This window comes from Podarcis erhardii (genome assembly GCF_964252035.2).
Source record: "Podarcis erhardii genome assembly, chromosome: 8".
Lineage (NCBI taxonomy): Eukaryota > Metazoa > Chordata > Lepidosauria > Squamata > Lacertidae > Podarcis > Podarcis erhardii.
Genome location: NC_138499.1, coordinates 86,073,694 through 86,094,955, shown reverse-complemented (window position 1 = coordinate 86,094,955; position 21,262 = coordinate 86,073,694). Strand labels below are relative to the sequence as shown.

At 42.4% G+C, this 21,262-nt stretch overlaps 1 protein-coding gene across 8 annotated transcripts in view; it reads left to right on the top strand.

Annotated features, from left to right (window-relative positions):
• Window positions 1-21,262, top strand: part of ENOX1 (ecto-NOX disulfide-thiol exchanger 1) — a 309,881-nt gene that overhangs the window by 224,561 nt on the left and 64,058 nt on the right. For 7 of the 8 annotated variants that reach the window (XM_081872748.1, XM_081872745.1, XM_081872749.1 and 4 more), the window contains 2 exons: window positions 7,367-7,579; window positions 19,334-19,440. In XM_081872748.1, coding sequence (XP_081728874.1) covers window positions 7,367-7,579; window positions 19,334-19,440 — 320 coding nt within the window. The remainder of the gene's footprint in view (window positions 1-7,366; window positions 7,580-19,333; window positions 19,441-21,262) is intronic. The other variant, XM_081872750.1, reaches the window with a different exon arrangement.

The following is a 21,262-nucleotide window of genomic DNA, read 5'->3' as shown; positions in this document are numbered from 1 at the left end:
AAAGATAGGGGGGGTTTTGCGCTGCCGGACTTAAGACTTTATTATGAAGCAGCAGCTTTTTGCTGGTTGAAGCAATGGCTACTTCTTGAAGACACAGATATTTTAGACTTGGAAGGGTATGATAACAATTTTGGCTGGCATGCATATTTATGGTATGACAAGGCAAAGATCTATAAAGGCTTTAAAAATCACATTGTCAGGAAAGCTTTATATAATGTTTGGATTCGATATAAGGATTTGTTGGAAAATAAAACACCCAGATGGTTGTCACCAATGGAAGCTAGAGCGGTAAAAAAACTTAACATGGATTCTAATTGGCCAAAATACAGTGAAATTATAGAATATGATGGTGAAAAAGTTAAATTACAGAGCTTTGAGAAATTAAAATCCAAAGTTCGAGACTGGTTACATTACTATCAGATAAATGAGACTTTTAAGCAGGACAAGAAACTAGGATTTCAGAAAGAGAGGTCAAAATTGGAAACAGAATTGTTAGAGACCAATACTAAGAACTTGTCTAAAATGTATAACTTGTTGCTGAAATGGAATACACAGGATGAAACAGTTAAATCAGCTATGATTAAATGGGCACAAGATTTAGGTCATGAAATCATGTTTGCTGACTGGGAACAGTTATGGACCACAGGCCTTAAATTTACGGCATGTAGTGCCTTGAAAGAAAACATAATGAAAATGATCTATAGATGGTACATGACTCCAGTCAAGCTTGCAAAGATATATCATTTGCCCAGTAATAAATGCTGGAAATGTAACGAATGCGAAGGAACTTTTTATCATCTTTGGTGGACCTTCCCAAAGGTTAAAGCCTACTGGGAAATGATCTATAATGAAATTAAGAAAGTCCTTAAGTGGACATTTGTAAAGAAACCGGAGGCTTTTCTCTTGGGCATGGTCGGCCAATTGGTACCAAAGAAAGATAAGACCTTTTTTATGTACGCAACTACAGCAGCAAGAATTCTCCTGGCAAAGTATTGGAAGATGCAAGAATTACCTACTCTGGAAGAATGGCAGACGAAGGTGACTGAATTCATGGGACTGGCAGAGATGACCGGCAGAATCCGTGATCAGAGGAGGGAGACAGTGGAAGAGGACTGGAAAAAATTTAAATTATATCTTAAGAACTGTTGCAAAATTTCGGACTGATAAAATGTTAAGGGTTAAGAAACAGAGAACTATAGCTGTAAATATTCAAGTTAAGAAAATTTGGAGGGAAATCAAATTTTGAAAAGGAATGAAGGATTGCTAAAAAATTTTTGAAACAGGAGTGCAGTGAAGGGGAGGCATGGGGAAGTCATGTATTGTTTGTTTATTTGTGTGTTTTTTTCTTTTTTGTTTTATGAAAATTAATAAAAATTATTTTTTAAAAAAAAAAAAAAACAGAAAGTGAGTGGTTGCACAGGCTCTGGTTCGACTAGCCATGCAGGTAGCGCTGACCAGGGTTCCAGCATAGGTCAGCCTAGGGTGAACACCTGGATAAGCGGAAAGCCGGGAACAGGTTATCTCCACCACCCAAATGTCCCCCTGGACTCAGGCATGGGCACAACTCCATCTCAGGGGTTGACCAAGCCATCAAGTCCCTGGATTCCTTTAATGGAATACCCTTCACATAGGGATGGCGAGAGCGTTCTCCCATCCCTATCAACTGAACCAGAGGCTATCCGCAACCTTACAAGTTTTGACGATTTGCTACGTGGCAGGCAAAACCCAAATGGCACCAGCCAATCAGCCAAGTGGGGAAAATTCCTGCCGTGCCCCTGTCCCAACGACAGACGACACACAACGGCATAGCAAGGTCAAGTGCAAAGCCCTAAAAGTAGGGAGAGGTGGGCGGGTGTTCCGAATGCATGCACTGAAAGAGGAAGCTCTGGGTCATGTGCATGGGTATAAATAGGTCCTTCGAACCGTTTGGACTGCGTCCCATTGGCCAGATTGCACCCAGCTTCGAGGGACCTACCAATCGGGTGTTGTGGCTGACCAATCGTACCCACACACAACACAGGGCGTTAGTTTCCAGGTCTCACAGCAATATATGCCCTCTTTAAGGGAGGACCCGATTTTGGTGGCGCCTCCGCAGCCCCTGCCCCAGAAGGACTGCTGTTATTCTATTGATTTTGGTGGCTATGCAAAGATGTTGGATCTCATAAATACAGCTTCTCTGAGTGTCTCCCAGCAGTCACCCCTCTCAAGATGGTGGGAAGTTGCAACATGAGAACTTTATCTGCAGGTTTGAAGACCTGAGGTTCAAACGTTCAAACAGATACTTTACATTGGACACCCAGATGGTTGACTTTCATCAGCTGATGGCATTCAAATATATAAATCATGACTTTCAAGACAAGTCTGTGTTACAAGGTTTTAATGACACTTCCCATAAGTATGTGTATGCTTGAGTAATTGACATGCTGCCATCAGTGCAATAATTTCCTCTAAAATATACTGTGCAGTTGGAGAAGAGTGACTTTTTTAATATAAGAAAGTGCTCCAGTATACTAAACAACAACAAAAAGATCAGTTATGCAAATCAATTATACCTAGGAGCATTTATATAAGCAACAAAGCATTATATTTTTTATTTTCGTTCCTCTGAAGTAATATTTTTGAACGGTGTCAGCTTGACTCTGAAGAAAAGTCTGCAAAAGGCTGGAAACCAAGCCCAGCTTTTAAATTGGATTCTATTATTTGCGTTCCATAAGATATCTCCAGCAGACAAAAAATAAATTTACTGTCAAGGATCCAGGTGAACTTACAGAAGCTGAGAAGGAGGTCTGCGTTCTATTTTCAGTGAAGATAATTATTTCAGCATGTAAGCCACTGGGCAGTTGGCTCATCAATTTAGAAAGCAAGGAGTGAAGATGAAATTAGGATTTAAAAAATAACCCGTAGAGAGGGCATTATGTTAGGTAATGCAGTTGAGCTGTGAATAATTTCCCTCTAGCACTTGTTAAATTGTTAGCAACTTGTATCTCCTAATTACAGAACCAATGAAGATTTTTCTCCTTGTACAGAACCGTCAATTAACTGTTAATAGGCTTGCAGGCCCATGCAGCTTGCCGGTGATGTGGGCCTAGATTTTCCTGCGAGCCCTCAGAGAATTTCCCCAACCCTGCAATGTTGCACACACAATTGCAGCCGAGCTCAGCAACAACAAATGCTGTTTCCATCCAATTAAATGGTTTTGCAACTGTGGAAACTTTGTTACCTGTTTAGTGATGATTATATATTTTTAAAAATATCTCATTTTTTAATAAACAGTTGTCTCTTGAATGTTACTACTGAGTGTCCTATAGTGGAATAAGAAATGGTGTGGAATATATATATATATATATATATATATATATATATATATATTTGCTTTCGTAAGCCTTGCAAGACGAAAAGAATCTGTTCCGCGATTCTCTTCGTCTAGCGGTTTTTTCGTCTTGCGAAGCAAGCCCATTGACGGATTAGCGGATTAGCGCTATTAGCGGCTTTTAGAGGCTTATCAGCTTAGCGGATCAGCTGATAAGCGGCTTAGCCGCTTAGCAGCTTAGAAAAAGGGGGGGAAAGGGGGAAAAAGTCGGAAAAACTTGCAAGACATTTCATCTTGCGAAGCAAGCCCATAGGGAAATTCGTTTTGCGAAGCGCCTCCAAAACGGAAAACCCTTTCGTCTAGCGGGTTTTCCGTCTTGCGGGGCACCACTGCGTGTATATATATGTGTGTATATATATATATATATATATATATATATATATATATATATATTTCAACATACCAATTATTATACATTCCACAGAACTTCACATCTTATACAATCTTTTTGGACTTCTATCAGCACCACTGATGATCCACCATTTCTTCTGCATTTCTTAAATTCCCATTGCCTTTAATTATCTTAACTCACAATCCACCTCTTTAACCATTTTTGCAATAATTCAAATAATTTACCTCACAAAACTTCTTGCAAACCGACAAACGTAATCTGGTCATCACAATTACTTTTCAAATAGTCTGGAAATTTACACCAGTCTTCTGTGAATCTGTGGTCCCACAGGTTTCGAATTCTTCCGGTTAGTTTATCCAATTCTGCATAGTCCATCAATTTCATCCTCCATTCTTCTTTTGTCGGTAATTCTTCTTGCTTCCATTTTTGTACCAATAATATTCTTGCTGCCGTCATTGCATATAAAAACAACTAACAATCCTTTCTGTTTATATCATCTCCCGCCAAGTAAAAATGCTTCTGGTTTCTTAATAAAAAATGTGTGGAATTTTTAATATGTTGACTTTTGAAACGTCAGTGGAGTGACAATTCTTATTTAAAAGTCTACTTTAGAATTAGAGTTCTCTTATTAAATTACAGGGATGGATCTAAGACAGAAACACGAAAAGATGTGCTCTTTTGTTCATACCCATTTCCACCATTCTCTGCCTTTTAGTCTGCAGCCTTCAGGCTCTTCCTGCAAAGACCAACTTGATTGGAAAGTGTTGTATAATAAAGATAATAATAATAATAATAATTTATTATTTGTACCCCGCCCATCTGGCTGGGTTTCCCCAGCCACTCTGGGCGGCTTCCATAGAAAGATAGATACCTATTATAATAATAAGATTCCATAGATACCTATTATAATAATAAGCATCACATTTTCTGTTCGCTTTAACTCCATTTCCAGTTTAATTTCCTCAGTTTACGTGTTACTCTGTGCAGCAAATGTCACATGAGAATAACATTTGCTGAGTTTTTGTTTTTGAGAAAGAAAAAGCAGCTTTAGAAGGCTGCAATTTCAAGTGATGTAGTGGTTCGACTCATTCCATATTGGCTATGTTTCCCTTTAAAATGGCTTCCCTGTTTTCTTTCCTTGGGCTCCAGATGAGGAGGGGCAAATGGCAAAGTAGGCATTTATGAGGAATACAAAGCTGCCGTCACTCTGTGTCGCTTTGCTCCATTTTTCTTTGAAAATCGAATGGGATGCTTGAGGTATTGCTACCATGTGAGAACTCCTCCCTCCAGATGGGCGCATGAGGCAGTGGTGCAAGGAACATAGGAAGCTGTCTTGCGCCAAGTCAGACTCTTGGTCTGTATTGTCAGTGGCCCTCCAGTGTGGTGTAGTGGTTAAGAGCGGTAGACTCGTAATCTGGTGAACCGGGTTCGCGTCTCTGCTCCTCCACATGCAGCTGCTTGGTGACCTTGGGCTAGTCACACTCTCAGCCTCACTCACCTCACAGAGTGCTTGTTGTGGGGGAGGAAGGGATAGGAGATTGTTAGCAGCTTTGAGACTCCTTAGGGTAGTGATAAAGCGGGATATCAAATCCAAACTCCTCTTCTTCTGCCACCCATCCCTTAAAAACAGGATTATTCCATTTTTGAACATCAGCATCCCCTGTCCTATTTGGGATGCCTTTGGTCCCATTTTCAAAGTCATGGAAAAAAGTCACCTCCACCAGTGGCCTGGTCCACCTTTAGCTATCTCATCCTGGCAGGGTTGAAATCATGGGGCAGAAAGTTACAGCTACTCCTAGTTTTCCATTGAATGTCCAAATTACCTTTCCTCTTGGTTCCAGTGGTCTCAGTTTGTCGGAACTTAAAAATGGAAAGCATAATGCTGGTGGTCAACAAAAGAGGTTTAAAGACTGTCTCAAGGCAAATCTTAAAAAAATGTAGTATAAACACCGACAACTGGGAAACACTGGCCTGCGAGTGCTCCAGTTAGAGAACAGCCTTTACCTAAGGTGTCATGGGCTTTGAAGACACTCGAACTCAGGACACAAGGGAGAAACGTGCTAAGAGGAAGGTAAAGGTAAAGGGACCCCTGACCGTTAGGTCCAGTCGCAGACGACTCTGGGGTTGCGGCACTCATCTCGCTTTACTGGCCGAGGGAGCTGGCGTACAGCTTCCAGCTCATGTGGCCAGCATGACTAAGCCACTTCTGGCGAACCAGAGCAGCGCACGGAAACTCCGTTTACCTTCCTGCTGGAGCGGTACCTATTTATCTACTTGCACTTTGACGTGCTTTCAAACTGGTAGGTTGGGAGGAGCAGGGACTGAGCAACGGGAGCTCACCCCGTCATGGGGATTCAAACTGCCGACCTTCTGATCGGCAAGCCCTAGGCTCTGTGGTTTAGACCACAGCACCACCCAGTACGCAAATCCACACCGTGATCAACTCCCGCCCGGAAACCAATGTCCCCCACTGTGGAAGGACGTGTGGATCCAGAATTGGCCTCCACAGTCACTTATGGACTCATTGTTAAAACTGTGTTTATGGAAGACCATCTTACTCAGCTACAAGTGATTGCCAAAGAAGAAGAAGAAGAAGAAGCTCAGTTTGTAAAACCAGGTTTTCAATTTGTGCTAAAATGTTCTCCCTGTTATTTTAAAAAATGAAATATTTGTGGAATTAAATATTTAAATGGAAAAGTGATTTAGTCAAAGTTAAAAATGTGTTAAAATAGCCCCACTTCCTTTCTGATCAACACCAATTTAGTACCATGTTAATTTCCCCCACCCCCTGCAAATATTTTAATTAGCACTGGAACACTTTTTTTGCCCACCTTTTAAAATAAGCTATTAAAGCCAAGTGATTATTCAGTGGCACCTAAATAAGATGTCCTTAGCACAAATTAAAGAACCAAATTATTAAAGGCAATTGAAAACATTGATTAAAAAGCTCAGAATAGTCCCTTCCCAGTGCACATGCCAATGTCATGCTCATTAGTGAAGATAGCAGCATATGTGCACGCGCACACACACAAAATTATTCCCCCAGGAAAATCAATTATGATTTGGCAGCCCAAGACATTTGGGCACCTGAGGTGAACTACAAATTGCTGCCCGCTCCCCACCAGGGAAGAAGGGGTGAGTGAACAAGGGAAAAATAAATATCTTTATTAGGTTCTGATGCCCCTGTGGATCCTGCTCCCTGAGTCGGTTGCCTCACCTTGTCTCATGGGTGGGTAGACCCTGGCTCAGAGCTACAAGGCTGGAAGGCTTCAGGGTCAAAGCACTTGGTCACTGAAAGCGCTATAGACAAGATAAATTAATAGTTTACATTTAAATGATTCTTCATCTTACTCTGACTGTGAGCAGGGAGAGCCTTAAAAATCCTTATCATATAATTATTCCCAGAGTGAAGCTGTTTCATATTGCTTTATTGGATGAAAATTCAAGCCACAACATTTTACAAGACTTATAGTAATTAGGACTTTGGATGACAATTTATAAAGTTTTATGTTAGGGCGTTAAGTGAAGTCTAGTGTAAGAAACATCATAAATGTTATTTATGAGACGATTAATTCATAAGGGCAGAAGTGTATTCATAGCACAAAGCATGTAATCGTAATTTAAACTTCTTGAATTGATTGTAGATGACAGCAAATTTTCAGAAGCTATTACAGTGCTGCTTACCTGGATCGAGAGGGGAGAGGTGAACCGTCGGACGGCCAACCAGTTCTATTCCATGGTGCAGTCAGCAAATAGCCACATCCGCCGACTCATGAACGAAAAGGCAACTCACGAACAAGAAATGGAGCTAGCCAAGGAGAATTTCAAAAATGCCTTAACGGGGATCCTCACTCAATGTAAGTAACACCCGTTAGTCTTGTGGTGGTGGTGGTGGTGGGGTGCTAGGTAATCGATGGTGGTGTTGTTGTAACCCTGAGGGTAAGTAGTTTTGATATAGTCCCTTTCACTGTGGAAGATCAAGGACCATTGATAAGATTTTACTTCTCAAGGTGAGCAACGTTATCTCAGTGGTGCTGTTGTCGTTTGTCAGTAAACTCAAAGCAATGGGAAATGTAAGGAGACTGACCGGGCGATTCCTCTGTCATCTGCTGTGAGCAAGCCCAATTATTTTTGCATTGAGATTCATCTGATAGCGTCTTGGAGTCTTGTAGGAAGTGGCACTTGTTTTCACTCTTTTGGGAGGGGATTGTAACTAGACAAACAATAAAAAGATGTCTAGCTCTAGGAAACAAGAGTACATCCAAGCCACAGAAAACCCAGCCGCCTTTACTGAGCATCTCAACTGAGGCCCTCTTTGCCCTCAAACAGTAGAAGGACCTGACGTTCTGAGCAGAAGGAGCCGATGCTACAACAAAACGGTACCATTCTCAACAAATGAAACAGATTTGTAAAAATGTTACATGGAAAAAATACGAGGCATTACACTTACTTCTGTAAAAAAAGAAAATCCTTAATTTAAAAACAAACAAACTAACCCCCCCCCCAAAAGGGTACCATATTCCAGAGGAGGTGGAAGCTATCCTAGTTTACCTGTCAAACAGGTCTCACCTGATTCCTGTGGATGTGATTTGTTTTAACTGTTTTTAGTTTTGTACTATAAATTGTTGTAACCTGCTTAGGGATTTGCTGGTGAAGAGCAGGTGGTGGTTGTTGTTGTTATTATTATTATTATTATTATTATTATCAGCAGCAACAACAACAAGAACAACATGATATTTTATATAAGCTGCCTTAGGGATCCTTATAGATTGCCAGGCGGCAAAAAATCTGATAAATAAATTAGCAAGTGTGAGTACGAATTCTGCCTTGTGTGCAACAATTAATTATCCAAGGGGTTTGTGTGTGTAAAATATAATCAGTTCCATAACCTTAATGGGCCTTCCTCATAAAAAATAATCAGAATAATTTCTTGGCAGATTCTTTTCTCTTTTTTTGTAATAAGAAGTACTTCCTGCCCCTTTAGTTATGAACATTAAAGCCAACTTTTATTTTACTTAGACCATGTGGAAAATAGCTTGGATCCAGTAAACTGGTAGACAAATCAGCTCAAAGCTTCTCAGTTATCCCAGCATGGAGTCGCCTTTTCAGAGTAGCAGAGGTTAATCCCCTGTTTCCACTGTTCCCCCCACAGAGAAAATGTGATAACCAAGATTTACCGTATTTACTAGAGTCTAATGCGCCATCAAATCTAATGCGCACCTCAATTTTCAGAAACTTGAAACCAAAAAGAGAGAGTATTTGCTGGTGAATGTAAATGTGCCATCAAATCGAATGTGCACCTTAATTTTCGCAACATAATTTGGCCAAAAAAGGGGTGCATTAGATTCGAGTAAATACAGTATAACTTAGGTATCATTAGTCACCACATAATTATCTCTGTCGGCAGAGTGTCGACAAGGGGTGTCTAGTGTGCCACCTTCCGTCCCTGAAAGTCCCCCCAAGCCTATTAAGTGCGCCATATCACCAGTGTAAGGCATCTTCCAGAGTTTTACTAAAAGGTTGTCTGTCCTCAAGAAGCTCATAGTCCGAAGGACATAGCCAGACAAGGGGAGTGGCTATACATTATTTCTTTCAAAAGAATGATGACTATGTGTTAATGTATTTACTAATCAGTATTTAATTAATTTAGCAATCAGTAATTAATCTTTCTTAGGTTAATTATCTGTAACTTCAACCTTGGTATGGTTTAGAACAGTGTAGAATTTGTTTTTCTCTACCAGACCCCTTTTCTTGAAGCTTGGCCTTTGTTAGCTAGGCTGAATGGGTACAATAAAGTAAAGTACAATAAAAGCAAAATAATAAAGATCGAAAACGTTTTATATCTAGACTCTACCTGCTTTCTTTAGTATGTTGGTTAGGTGTTAGATTCTTGTTCCCTTTTTTTAATGTAACATGGGAGTTTAATGGTTTTGCTGAGTTTGAGATTTATCTTATGGGAAGGGTGTATTCAAAGCCTTGTGTGACACCTGCCCGCCCACTGCTTTTGTTGTAAAATGGAGCACATTTTGTGTTGAAAGCATTCCCCAAAGATTTTCCTGGGGACATCCGATACTCCTCTCTCTTTCCTCGTTATCCTGTTCTTCCAAAGTGTAACAAGAACCACCACTTCATTTCTGGTTGGAGATGCTTCTGAATTATTGATCTCAATCCTCAGAACATGGGACGGTACATGTTTTGTTATGGAGTCTGAGGCAGATGGAAGGGAAAGTATTCCCCAGATATCACAGAGCTATCTTTGCCGTTGTGCTTTCTCATTCCATGAAAAGCCAAAGCTGTATCAACGGATCAGAACAGTTCATGCAAATACCTTAGAGTGGTGGGTTAGTTTGTGAGCCAGAACTCTGATATTGGGCTGACTGGTGCCAAGCAGAGATGAAACAATGTTTTTTCTTCTAAAAGCTTATTGCCATTATAAATATGCATACTGGATTTCTATAACTTTCAACTTTATGAGGTGCTAATTTGTATTCGACCCAAAATAGCTAACGATTCGTCAATTTCCCAGTTATTTGTTGGATGCAGGGCACTGGCAGTTTTAGGGCACAGTATCTCATGAAATCTTGTTGAAATCTGGGTCCTGGTTTACAGAATAGGCTTTTGCAGGATCTGAGGAGTGTCAGTTTACTCACTTGAGTAATGATCCAATTGCTAGGTAGATGGAATTGCATGGATATTCCCAAGAAAAAATGGTAGTCATCGGTCTCTGCCCATTGAGCCCTCCTGCCAGCCTTTCCCTTGAAAAAGAACATTGGAGGGGGAGCGCCCCACATGAGTCCAACACTTCCTCTCTCCCACCCCCTGGAAAACCTGGTCTTTCCCAATGGAGTGCACCCTATTTGACTCTGCTGCTTAAAATCCAACAGGGGGGCTGGGCAGTGCATCACATTGGGTACCCATTAGGCCTGGGCAATCTATCGATGTATCACTCAGAACTGGTATGTCAGCTTCACTTAGTGGTATATTGCTGGTGAAACCACCACAGCTCCCGAGTCCCTCTGCTAGCAGCGTCCGCTGGAGGGACTCAAGAGTTCCTGACTATCCCCCCACTCTCCACCTCATTCTCTCTTTCTGTCAATCAACTGCATTGCACACAACCTGGTCCAGCCTGCAGCAGGCTTAGTGAGTTTTGCAGGGGTTCTAAATGATAGCAATTATTATTATTATTATTATTATTAATTAAATTTGTATACCACCCTTCATCCACAGATCTCAGGGCAGTTCACAACATAAAAATACAATATGAAAGCACAAAATGCATGATAAAAGCAAGAACAAAAAAACGCAAACAAACCAAAACCCTTTCCCTCCCATTTCTTTCTCTGGCCTCCACTAATGCCAGCAGATTCTCATAGCCATATGCTGTGTGCACAAGAATCTCTGCACATTCACCTAGTTCCCAGAGAGTTGGGAAATTTAGAAGTTGGGCCAAGCAACAAGAGATTGAGAAACGCTGACTGCACAGCAATATTGTGTCACTTCACCAGTGGATAATTGTAGACTTGGGACTTAAGATTTCCACACACTCTGTCACCAAATAATCTCTGTTGCAAAGCCGTGTTCTTTGGAAAACATCACCCTTTCTGCTCCAAAGCTGGCCTGCAGACACCAACTCATTAATTATCGTATCTCACCTTGACTGCTATAATTCTTTCTGCCAATTCGGTTGTCAGGCTTCAGCTTTTTCAGAACTCAGCCGCCAGCTTCTGACTAGGATCAGATTGGCGGTGTAAATCCCCATTTTCATGGGATCTGAACCTGGGCTGCCATGGAAAAATGAACCTGAGACTTCACAAGGCAAATGACGTCCTGACGTTACCGCTGGCCTCCACTCTCTGATCAGAGCCCCATTTCTGACCAGGGCTTGGTCAGAGCTCAAAGCAAAGTATAGTGGCTCTGTGCCTCCTTCCCTCAACTGTCTATTAGTTAGAAAGACAAAAGGCCAGAATGGAGAACTGAGTTATGTGAGCTGGATGCAAAAACTACAGGCTGGGAAGGCAGAGAGAGAGAGTTGGAGAGATGCCTGATTTCTGCTGGAACCCAAGGCTGTGAGCTTGGGAGAAGCAAGACCCTCTGGCTCAGGTTGTATATATGTGTAAATAAACCATTGATCCCAAAGACGCCACTGTCCCTGCTATACCTCATCACAAAGGAAACACAGACCCTGAGTAAGCACCTGGAACCACTGGAATCTGGCACTGCTCAGAGATTGGGGTGGCATTCAGTGGTATCTTGAAAAGGGCTTGCTTTAGGTTTAAACCAGAGTTGACAGTGGCACCCGTCTTTTGTTCACTCATTTTCCCATTCACATATAAAGAAATTGGAGGAGAGATAGGTCTTCTTCCTTGTTATAAGGATATGCAGGCCCTGTGCTCTGTCACAGAAGGTTCCTTTTCCTCAGCCCAACTCGCTTCTGGTAAATTTCCTGAGGTGTTCCTCTCGTCAGCTTGGAGGAAGAATTGAAGTGCGAACGGACAAGGCTCCTTTTAACCAGAAAAGGCGGAGGTAGAGTTAACCACCCAGACAGAGCTGCAGCTTCCATCAATCTGGGGTTATCTGTTTCTGAAGGAGTGCAAGAAATCTGCCATAGCCTGGTCTATACATGGCTCTGGCTATTCCAAATTCCTCTCTGCTAGAGCTATCCATTGGCGCTGAATGGTGGCAAACCATGGTGAGGTAATACAGGGGAGGGTTTATTTACACATGCATACAATCTAAGCCTGTGATGGAAGGGTTAAGATCATTAACACCCCCCAAGAAGAAGAAGAAGAGTTTGGATTTGATATCCCGCCTTTCACTCCCTTTAAGGAGTCTCAAAGCGGCTAACATTCTCCTTTCCCTTCCTCCCCCCCCCACAACAAACACTCTGTGAGGTGAGGGTATTGCTTCTTGCCACAGCCCTGGATTCAAACAGAAATCAATCACAGCTCTCTCTCTCTCTCTCTCTCTCTCTCTCTCTCTCTCTCTCTCTCTGATTTCCCAGCCTGCAGAATTCTTCCAGCTTCTAGTTCAACCATCTCCCTTCTCAACTGTGGCCTTTGTCTTTCTAAATACCATCCATTTGCATCTGGCACCAAGCCACCATCTTTGTGCCATTACTGGCTCACCAGGTAGCCAGGCATTAGAAATGTCTCAGCATACAGCCTGCCTACCCCCCAACAAGCCTATCACAATACAGTTGTGTATTGTGTATTTCCATTTATCCATACAATTTACAGGAAATACAGTGGTTTTCATGAGAACATATCCTTGCATCTTCTCTCTTCTCAGGATACTTTAAGGGGGAAATTGCCTTTCAGTGCTTCCGTTATTGACAGCAAGACAAAATGTTGCATCTGGCTAATGAAAATTTTATATGACGTTAGATTAATCAACAGATGCTTGTTGATGAATATTTAACCATGCTTATTGCATAGCACTTCTGCTGAACGATGCTGCCCCTCCGCCATTCTCATTAAGACTCATTATACCCCTTTCCCTTCTGAAGCTTGCATTCGTGGTACGCATCACTGTTTTCCTTGCCCAGAAACCCTTGAGATCTCTTACTGGTTCAAGACGGGTGTTGCTTCCTTCAAATATGCCAGTTTCCCCCCTCATAACACAATATATTCTGTGAGTCACAATCCAGCTTGTGAAGCAAGACTTGAGGAAACGAGCGAGGGGAATCCATTTTTTCCTCTTTTAGGCTTGATGGCTTTATTGGCAACATGAGGGCGAAATGCTAATAAAGTAATGTATCGATGCCGTGATGTGTGCATTTAAAAGGCAGGGGAGATGCCAAAGTCTGCAGTTCCCTCAAGACATCTGCTAAGGTGTCCAATCTCTTATCTCAGTCAGGGCATGGCTGGACCCTGACGTCTCCCAAACTGCTTAAACTTTTCATTCCTCCTTATCCTTGTGTGAAGTTCTTCATTAAAATCACATATTGAGATTGTTCTGATATACTTGGAACTGAAACAGCTGCTATAGCTCAAAGTAGTCTTTAGAATAGAACATAAATCATAATGATATAGACCCTTTCAACCCAGCACTGATGTGCGGGGTGTTCTATAAAAATCATTCTCTGTAACATGATGGGCATTTTGCAAAAATTTTAGGCAGTAACATAAGAGGCAGCCTTTTTCCGGCAGTTTTGGGGGATCCACGTGAGAAGGCTGCAAATGCGCTCATTCGGTGATCTCTGATTATTTGTCATATTTGCCAGCATTCCTCTCGCTGTGGATGTATCCGAAGCAATATCAGCAAATAGCGTAATCTGATTTTAGAAGTGAAAACAAACACAAAATGCTTGAGCGGTTCCGTTCCTTCATGCTCCGGTCGATATCATGTTGTGAAGCTATCAGTACGTAGTACCTTCCTGCAAGGCTGAACTACCAGCCTGCCAAACCTTTAGAGCAGGGGTAGGCAACCTAAGGCCCGGATGCGGCCCAATTGCCTTCTAAATCTGGCCCGTGGACAGTCCGGGAATCAGCATGTTTTTACATGAGTAGAATGTGTCCTTTTATTTAAAATGCATCTCTGGGTTATTCGTGGGGCATAGGAATTCGTTCTTTGCCCCCCCTTCAAAATATAGTCTGGCCCCCCCACATAATCTGAGGGATGGTGGACTGGCCCACGGCTGAAAAAGGTTGCTGACCCCTGCTTTAGAAAATGCCCATGCTCAGGCCCAGTTTAGCACTGCCAACAACATTGGCCCTTGCAGAGGTGGCGGAGAGGGAAACAAATTAAAATTACATGAAGGCAGGACTAATGCCTCTGTTTGCATTAGTATGATCTTTAAACCAGGTGTCAGTGCTGGTAAGGACGCTCTGCAGCCCCCAACAGGCTGTCACTGGCAGTGAAATTTGCAGAGCACAAGAAATAGTAAGTCTCTTCCCCTGTTCATTGCAATCAAGCCTCAGTTTCGGTTGCTGCAGGGATTTTCTCTCAGCTGCAAGAGCCTTTTGCATGATTTCCAACTCTCTCCGAATCTCAGTGCAAATGAGATAGCTCTGTTACACTGGGGCACGTTGAATTTTTCAGCTTTCAAATTCCAGAAAAGAGAGGTGCCAAAGGGTTGTAACTTGACTTGGGATTTCAAAGTAATTTTTGTTAAATTAATATAATTTATTTTTGGTTGGTAAAGGACTACATAAAAATACTGACTTTTAAACATTTTTCTGGAATTTCTAATAATTTTAAACTTGTTCATCAATTTTTTTTTTGTAAAATTGCATAAAAATCATTAGAAACGATTGCCAAGTACCTGCAGTTATCTTATATATTAATACTTTTTTATTTTTATATATTATACATATTTTATATTAAATTGCATATTACAAACACACACACACACACACACACACACACACACACACACACGAACTTGCTTTCACTGAAGGCCAGAAGACAGTTTCTACTGGACCACATCAGATTGGCTTGCCAGACCTGCCTGAGTATAATAGACAAGTCAAAAAACACAAGAGTCAATAGACGGGAGAAGGTGGCCTTCTGAATGTAAGCAGAGAAGGAAGCAAGCAGGATACTCAGTGCCATCAAATGAAATAATTTTCTGTGCTGATGAAAATGAAGAACAAATAGCTGATGCCCAAGATGGAAATGATGGAAGTTATGAATTGGCTTTAGGAAAACCAAGAACCCCTTCCATAAAAGGCAAACACAATAGAAATACATAATGTTGCTGTGCAGAGCATCAGATATAGCGTTGGCCTCTGTGCTACAGCTGCCGTAATCACAGCCCCCTTTATGGATGCTGGCTTGATCACTGAAGAAGGCAAGAGACTTGTAAACTCAAGAAAAAGTTATGATACCCCTGGATCAAGACTTTGATGATCTTTGTCAGAAGCGTGAAGTTGACAGCATCTTCTTTGATGACCGCACATCATCTCAGAACAGCATTGTTCTGTGTGCTGTGAGCCAGGTGGAAGATACCTCTCTCTACCTCTTCCCTCTAGAGCAGCGGTTCTCAACCTATGGGTCCCCAAATATTGTTGGACTCCAACTCCCATCATCCCTGAGCTCTGGCCTTTCTAGCTAGGGGTGATGGGAGTTGTAGTCCAACAACATCTGGGGACCCGCAGGTTGAGAAAGGCTGCTCTAGAGAAAGGCTCAAAGAGAGAAAAACCATCAGACGTTATTGCCAATAATCTTGTAGATTTCATGAAGAAGGGCATTGATAAGCACCTGTAGGCCATTGGAGGTGATTCTACCAATGTTTACACCGGCTGGGAGGGTGGAGCCGTGCATTGGGTAGAGGTCAAGCTTGGTCATAAGCCATTTTGGTTAGTTTGTGCCCTCAACACCAACAGGCAAGGTGCTAGACGCAGCTACAGACCTTGAAATTGATCATTCACCAAATCAGAGAGATAATAATAATAATAATAATAATAATAATAATAATAATAATAATAATTTATTTATACCCCACCCATCTAGCTGGGCTTCCCCAGCCACTCTGGGCGGCTTACATTAAAAGCTTCCCTCAACAGGGCTGCCTTCAGATGTCTTCTAAAAATCTGGTAGTTGTTCTTCTCTTTGACATCTGGTGGGAGGGCGTGCCACAGGGAGGGTGCCACTACTGAGAAGGCCCTCTGCCTGGTCCCCTGTAACTTGGCTTCTCGCAGTGAGGGAACTGCCAGAAGGCCCTCGGTGTTGGACCTCAGTGTCCGGGTAGAACGATGGGGGTGGAGACGATCCTTCAGATATACTGGACCGAGGCCGTTTAGGGCTTTAAAGGTCAGCACCAACACTTTGAATTGTGCTCGGAAACGTACTGGGAGCCAATGTAGGTCCTTCAAGACCGGTGTTATATGGCCTCGGTGGCCGCTCCCAGTCACCAGTCTAGCTGCCGCATTCTGGATTAGTTTCTGGGTCACCTTCAAAGGTAGCCCCACATAGAGCACATTGCAGTAGTCCAAGCGGGAGATAACTAGAGCATGCACTACTCTGGCGAGACAGTCCGCAGGCAGATAGGGTCTCAGCCTGCGTACCAGATGGAGCTGGTAAACAGCTGCCCTGGACACAGATTTGACCTGTGCCTCCATGGACAGCTGTGAGTCCAGAATGACTCCCAGTGAACTCTTGCTTCACTGAGTTTCATGTAACATGTTTGACATGCCTGAAGGCAGCTCCAAACCAGGTTAGGAAGGACATCGCTTAAGTTCCATACACAATTCGTGAATACAGAAGTGCTGCTTCCTTGGAACAAGTCTCATTGAAGTCAGTAGGGCTCACTTCTAGGAGGCCATTCCTCTTAGAAGTGCAGGTGGAAGTACATGTAATCTTATGCTTGTTCAGCATTTAGATTCACACTTCATATTTGACAAAATGTATCATAAATGAATTCCTTTTCACGTGATTTTATTTTTTGGGAAAATTCTGTATAAGGTTTGATTTGTGGTTGGTTTATTCTAATATATGAAAAATTGGGAAAAATGAATTTCTGTTGGTCTAGTGCCTGAGGCATGGGTTGAATTGCACATTTCTATACGGTAAGGCAAGGTATCCAGTTTTAAATTCAGCTCCATAGTGTGGGGTCAGTACTATTTGTAGTTACTTCTCACAGATAGTGGAACTCACTAACATTTGCATTAAAAATTGCTCTCTGCAGAGCTGAGAATTAGTGGCTTGTCTTTTCAGCAGATGACTATTCTGGTTTCATTAGAAAAAATTGCATATTTTTTCACAACCAGAAGTTTGGCCACTACATGTTGCCAAGCAACTCTCTTCAGGGCAAACATGGAAAAACAACCATCTGTCTATGGTAATTAAAATACTGCAGTATATTATTTTTCTACTCTCATGCATTGAAATCTTTGAGTGATCACAGAAGTATTTATAATTAATTCTAACACCTGTAGAAAAGAGCTCTCAGCCATTTTCATAATCAGAAACTTCAAAGTTCAAGAGTTTCAGCAGAAGAATCATAATGTTCCAACTTGAACATTTCCGGTCGGAAAATGGTAGAATATCATTTCCTTGCATCTTCAGGAATATTTTCTGCTTGAATCTTCTGTCACTAATTAATTACACACAGATTGTTGATTAAGTTTAGTGCTCTTTGCACTTATGATAGACAAAACAGAATTATGTCTGGAATCTAAATCTCCTTGTTAATAAACTAGATCCCTTAATGACAACCTTTCCATATTTTCCTATACTTCCAGTTTAATTCAATAAAGCTGTGAATTAAATACAGGCCACTAAAGCAGCTAAATGCACTGTACCAAACGCTGAAAAGCGTTGCTTTTTTGTTTTATTTGTTTTATTTTTACTCCGTGTTGCAATCAAATTATCTCCTAGGCTGCTTGCAACGCATTGCAGCAAAACTAAAAGCTACCCAGCAACACCAGTTCCCTGACCAATGAATGAGGCCAGACTTCTCTTCAGCTCTGTGGTCCCAGTGACACCTGGCAGCTGCAGCAGAGCATATTTGCAGGCCTTACACTAACCCTGTCCTTGCGGCCCCTCCCCCCCTACAAAGGAAGAGACCCAAAATGTACTCCCAGGCCACACCCCCACCGGCAGCCCATTGGCCCGCCATCCAGGGGTTGGCCAAGCCCGCAGTTACCTGGTGGGTGGCACCCGGCCAGTGGCTCCACTTGGTGCCACAAACTCTGCCCACCTGTTGGGAAGGGGTGAGCAGGAATTTCTGCTTCTTCCCTGGCCAATGGATGGAGCCAGGTTGGTCTCCCCCCTTGCTACTGGTCTTCTTCTTGGGAAACAGGGGTTTAAGTCTCCATGCCCTGGTCAGACTGTGCTTCCCTGCAGCTCCAGGCAACTGACAATTGGAGCTGAGCCTTCTTTCTGGCTGCAGCAGAATGGGAGTCATTTGACCAATGGCTGCAGCTACAGGTAGTCTGCCTATTGCTATAATGTTCTTCCTGGAAGAAGGAGGGATGCAACTTCCCCGGTTGGTGGTAGAAGCCAGAGTGTCTTTCACCTCACTTCCAAAGTCCCAGGGCAACTCACAGTTTTGTCCGTGAGATCATTTCGCTCCCCCGGTTGTCAGGTTTGACATTCCAGAATTTGATTTGCAGCAACACATTTGCTTGGAAGTCACAACATTTCTCCTCTGGAAAATTAAAATATGATTTGAAAGCTCTGCTGTCCCTGTGTCTGCAAATCTCCCTCACGTTTAACTCCTAATGGATTTGTGTATCCCTAAATCTAACTCACAGTGCCTGCATTGTGCAGCTTCGTTGTGTGGAATGATCACTTTGGTTCCTGTGATGCTCACAAAAAGTGAGAAGCTATTCTTTAAATGGACAGGTAACATCCAGGCGAGAGGTGGCCTGGGCTCAGGCGGCAGCCTGGACAACGTCTGTTTAGAGTATAGTCAGAGAAAATGCATGCTTATCTTTCAGTAATCTGTGTACAATTTGTGTAGACTTAAGTTATGGAGACAGACATGAAGGGGGACATCTCCAACAATTCTGAAATGTAAGTACAGAAAGACACTTGATTGGATGGATATTGGTGATGTCGTATCAGCAGTGACATCATCCATAGACTCCTAGTGTCTTTGCTTTTGCCTTTCTCTAGTGCTCACAACATAAATTGCTTGTCTTGTTTGACTTCCTTGTTCACCAAAGTTGAGCAGATTGTGGCCGTTTTCAACGCCTCCACCAGACAAAAAGCTTGGGACCATTTCTCGAAAGCTCAGCGCAAGAACATAGACATTTGGCGAAAGCACTCTGAGGTGGGTAAATTTCTTCTCTTTTATCCATCATCCCATAGCCTGGACTAAAGCAAGTGGGGAAGCAAGTTTGTCTGCAGTTGGTTGTGTTGCATTCAGCAATATCTAATTGCTGCAATTTTAGAGAAAAGTAATTAAGAACTGGCTATACAACCTCTTGAGAGTATCTGTGGGTCCCATTCACCTCTGTAATGATGTAAGTTGAAATAAAGCTACAGTTTTATTTCCTCCAAGAAGCCTGAACTGCCTGGAGGAGCATATTTACCATACCAAAACACTGAAATGATGGAATTAGCCAGGCCACTTTAAAATTATTGCTTTATCTCTGCCCATAATTTACAGGTATATTGAAATTTTATTCTATTACTGAAAAGTGTTGTGACAAAACAGTTTTCTCATTTTTCATTGCTTTCCATATTAAAATGGTTTTCCTGTTGAGATATATCCAGATTTCTTAATAATTAGCTAAGACAAAACGAAGGACCTGTCAGGTCTGGAGGTGGTTGCCCTTGAGTAACCAGGCAGAACCCTGACCTGTATTTTACAGGTTTTATTGGTGCAAACTATTTACAGTGCAAACCCCAAAAGTTTATGTCCGTCTCAGTCACTTGCAGATTCCGGGAGTGCCCCTTTCTGCCCCCCCCCAGCATAAGAACTTAGACACCGCAAATCTCTGCCTCCCCTCCTTACGTTTCACCCCTCTGCGCAAGCAAGGCAACGGAAGCAGCATGTGTGTCTCCTGGCCGAGCCTTCGAGCCCTCCCTTCTCCACTGCCGGATGAGTAGCTGCTTCTCAGAATCACCGGGGGCTCTCTGTATCTCTCTGCGTCCCTCTCCCATTCCGATGGCAGTCCCCTGACAGGACCCACCTCCCATTTATTTTCTGACAAAATAAAAATAAATCATTTGCATTGGCCACAACTTAATGGGCTATTTTAGGTTCACCCACAGCCCTAATACTATAGAAAATTCCAAACTTTGTTTCTTTAAGAAGCAGCCTGGCAAGGTTGCATTAAAATATTTTGTGGTGGGGTTTTGTTTTGTTTTGTTTTGTTTTGCCAAACTTAGAAAGCAACAAGATTTTCTAGCATCCAGGTAATAGGAGAGACCGGCTTCCTTTTCTCTGCAACAACTCAGCTACCGTTTTCAAGTAGGGTTGAAAAAAAATGCTGACTGGTTTGGGGGAGCTTCCTCTGTCCCAGAAGGTAGAGCTAATTTTCCTAACTAATTAAAGTCAGTTTTCCTAATCAATTAATTAATTAAACACCTGCAAACTGGGTAGGACCATACACAGAAATAGAGGCTGTTCATAGCACTAGCTCACTAAAGTAAAATTCAGCTGGTTGGCCTGTCTGCTCATTGTCTTCTTGGCCTGCTCCCTGGGAGTAGCATCATGGCAAGGATGAACCTGGCTTACCTGAGGCCAGATACCTGAGCAGCAAGCATGCTTAAGGTAGTAAAGAGAGAGGATAGGCAGGAAATGGGTGAGAAGGAGAAGTCACACCAGCTGGCTGCCTTTACTCGCTTTACCTTTGCCCGACCCTGCTCTCCTTGAGTCAAAACCCTGCAGACAACATCATCCCAACACAGCACATAACTTATGGTTACCATATTCTTTTCAATGAATCCGGGGACACTTTTTTTTTTTTGAAGCTGAGTAGCAACAGGGAGTGAGTAGTGAGGATGGTGAGGCAAAAGACCCTGGGCCCAAGCACACATGCATATTGTATAAAGGTGCAAAGCCCTTCTTTCGCACCCTGTGAAACATAAATGCGCAGAGTTTTTTAAAAAACTGGGCAACGGCCACCCGCCCGCGACTCCCGAGC